Raw genomic sequence first — 2,004 nt, forward strand, 5'->3', positions numbered from 1 at the left:
ATAATTACTTTTATGATGTTTAGCTAAAGCACAAATTTCACAATGAAAAGAAGAAAGGTCTTTATTTATAAAAAGATTGGGATACAACCTTTTTAAATAAGAAAAACTAGGATGTCCTAGTCTAAAGTGTTGTAAATACACTTCTTTATTATCTGGGAAAGAAAAAATTTGAAGACAAGAGGCTTTTTGACCTATTTTATTCGTGGCTGATCCATCTTCTAAGAAATAGAGTCCATCATGCTCCTCAGCATTGCCAATCGTCCTCCCCGTTGTTAGCTCCTGAAAAACGCAAGAATCAGGTAAGAAGTAGGCACAACAATTAAGCTCTTTGGTAATTTTGCTCACTGAAACAAGATTGCAAGCTAGGTTGGGAACATGAAGGACTTGTGACAAAGAGATGGAATCAGATATTTTTATTTTTCCTGTCCCTGCAATTGGTGAAAGAGAGCCATTTGCAATTTTTACTTTCCTATTTCCCGCACAAGGTTTATATGACAAAAAAAGGCTTGAATTTGAGGTCATATGATCTGTGGCACCTGAGTCTATAACCCAAACATTATTTTCTTTAGAGCAAAGATAAGAAGACAGAGGACCTGCGAAGGAACACGAGGGAATATCAGAGTTAGAGGCTTTTTGTGTGGTTTGTAGCATCTTTAGGATCTGATCTATCTGAGCCTTAGTGAATGGTGGCTGCTCGGAGTTGGCTGACTGCTCTTGAGAAGTATCGGCCATATTAGCTTGAAGAGCTCTCTCTCTCTTCCTCTTGTATCCCGCTGGCTTGCCTTGGATCTTCCAGCAGGTCTCTTTTGTATGCCAAGGCTTCTTGCAGTGTTCACACCACGGTTTCTTCTTCTCCTCATTTCCGTGTGTAAACAAAGCAGATGTCTCCGGGATCTGATCGCCAGTTCTTTCAGTGCCACGCATGATCTTTCTTCGATTTTCTTCGATTCGGATTTCAGAGAAGACTTCTCGGATAGAGGGCAGCGGTCTTCTACCAAGAATTCTTCCATTCACCTCATCAAGATCACGATTCACACCTGCTAAAAAGACATAAACCCGGTCATTTTCCTCACGCTTTTTTTGCCGAGCGCAATCTACGTTACTCTCCCATGTGTCAGAATTGTATTGGTCCAGCTCCTGCCACAGCGCCACCATCTCGTTGTAGTAGGTCGTCACATCTCGGTCAGCCTGCCTGGATTGCCACAACTTTATCTTTAGCTCGAAGACCTGCGAAGCATTCTCACGATCAGAGTACGTCTCTCTGATTGAGTCCCAGACTTCTTTGGCCGTCTTCAAGAACATGTGTGGCTTGACAATTGAGGCTTCCATCGAGTTGAGCAGCCATGCCATGACCTGCGAGTTTTCAGACCTCCAGGTGGCGTATCCATCGTCTCCTACCTTCGGTTGCTTGATTTCGCCCGTCAAGAAGCCAAGCTTTCCTCTTCCATCAATCGCAAGCTTCACGGACTGAGCCCATTCTAGGAAATTTTGTCCTGTTAGTCTGTGCCCAGTTATGAACATAGACGAGTGAACTATTGGTGAATGGGATGTTTCCATACTATTGATTTGAGTAATAGAGGAAGAGGTATTTGGTGTTTTAGGGTTTGTCGATTTTTCCATAAGAGTATCGCTCTGATACCATGAAAGTTTATGGAAATAATCGAATGAATTTTATTAAGCCATAATAGGCGTATATATAGGATTTACAACCTAACAGAATATACATAAAAACAACAACTAACTTAATTAGCTAGATACAAAAGATAAATATAGAATAAAATCCGATCCTAACAACTATACAGAATAATCGGATAATAAATAACAGAATAACACTGATTTCTTCATATTACATTGAGTCTACTTTTTCTGGATGCTAGATGGGCATTCGTATCTAAACATATATATTTTGTGTTTTTAATCCACTTCAAACGGTTTGAAATTTGTTTCTTGAGTCTACTTTTTGGTGTTTAAATAAATCTACATTAGTCTCTTATGAATTTTAAT

The 2,004-nt window shown here is 39.8% G+C and overlaps 1 protein-coding gene across 1 annotated transcript; it reads right to left on the minus strand.

Moving 5' to 3' along the window:
- Nucleotides 1–244: 244 nt before the first annotated feature.
- On the minus strand, nucleotides 245–1,557 carry LOC149404515 (uncharacterized). The gene is made up of 2 exons (XM_089607558.1): nucleotides 537–1,557; nucleotides 245–279 (listed from the first exon to the last, which is right to left on the minus strand). The coding sequence occupies exons 1-2, from the start codon at nucleotides 1,555–1,557 to the stop codon at nucleotides 245–247; spliced, it is 1,056 nt and encodes a 351-aa protein (XP_089463684.1).
- Nucleotides 1,558–2,004: the final 447 nt, after the last annotated feature.

Source organism: Urtica dioica, chromosome 2 (assembly GCF_054948205.1).
Source record: "Urtica dioica subsp. dioica isolate 48M chromosome 2, U.dioica_male_clone48M_v1_H2, whole genome shotgun sequence".
Lineage (NCBI taxonomy): Eukaryota > Viridiplantae > Streptophyta > Magnoliopsida > Rosales > Urticaceae > Urtica > Urtica dioica.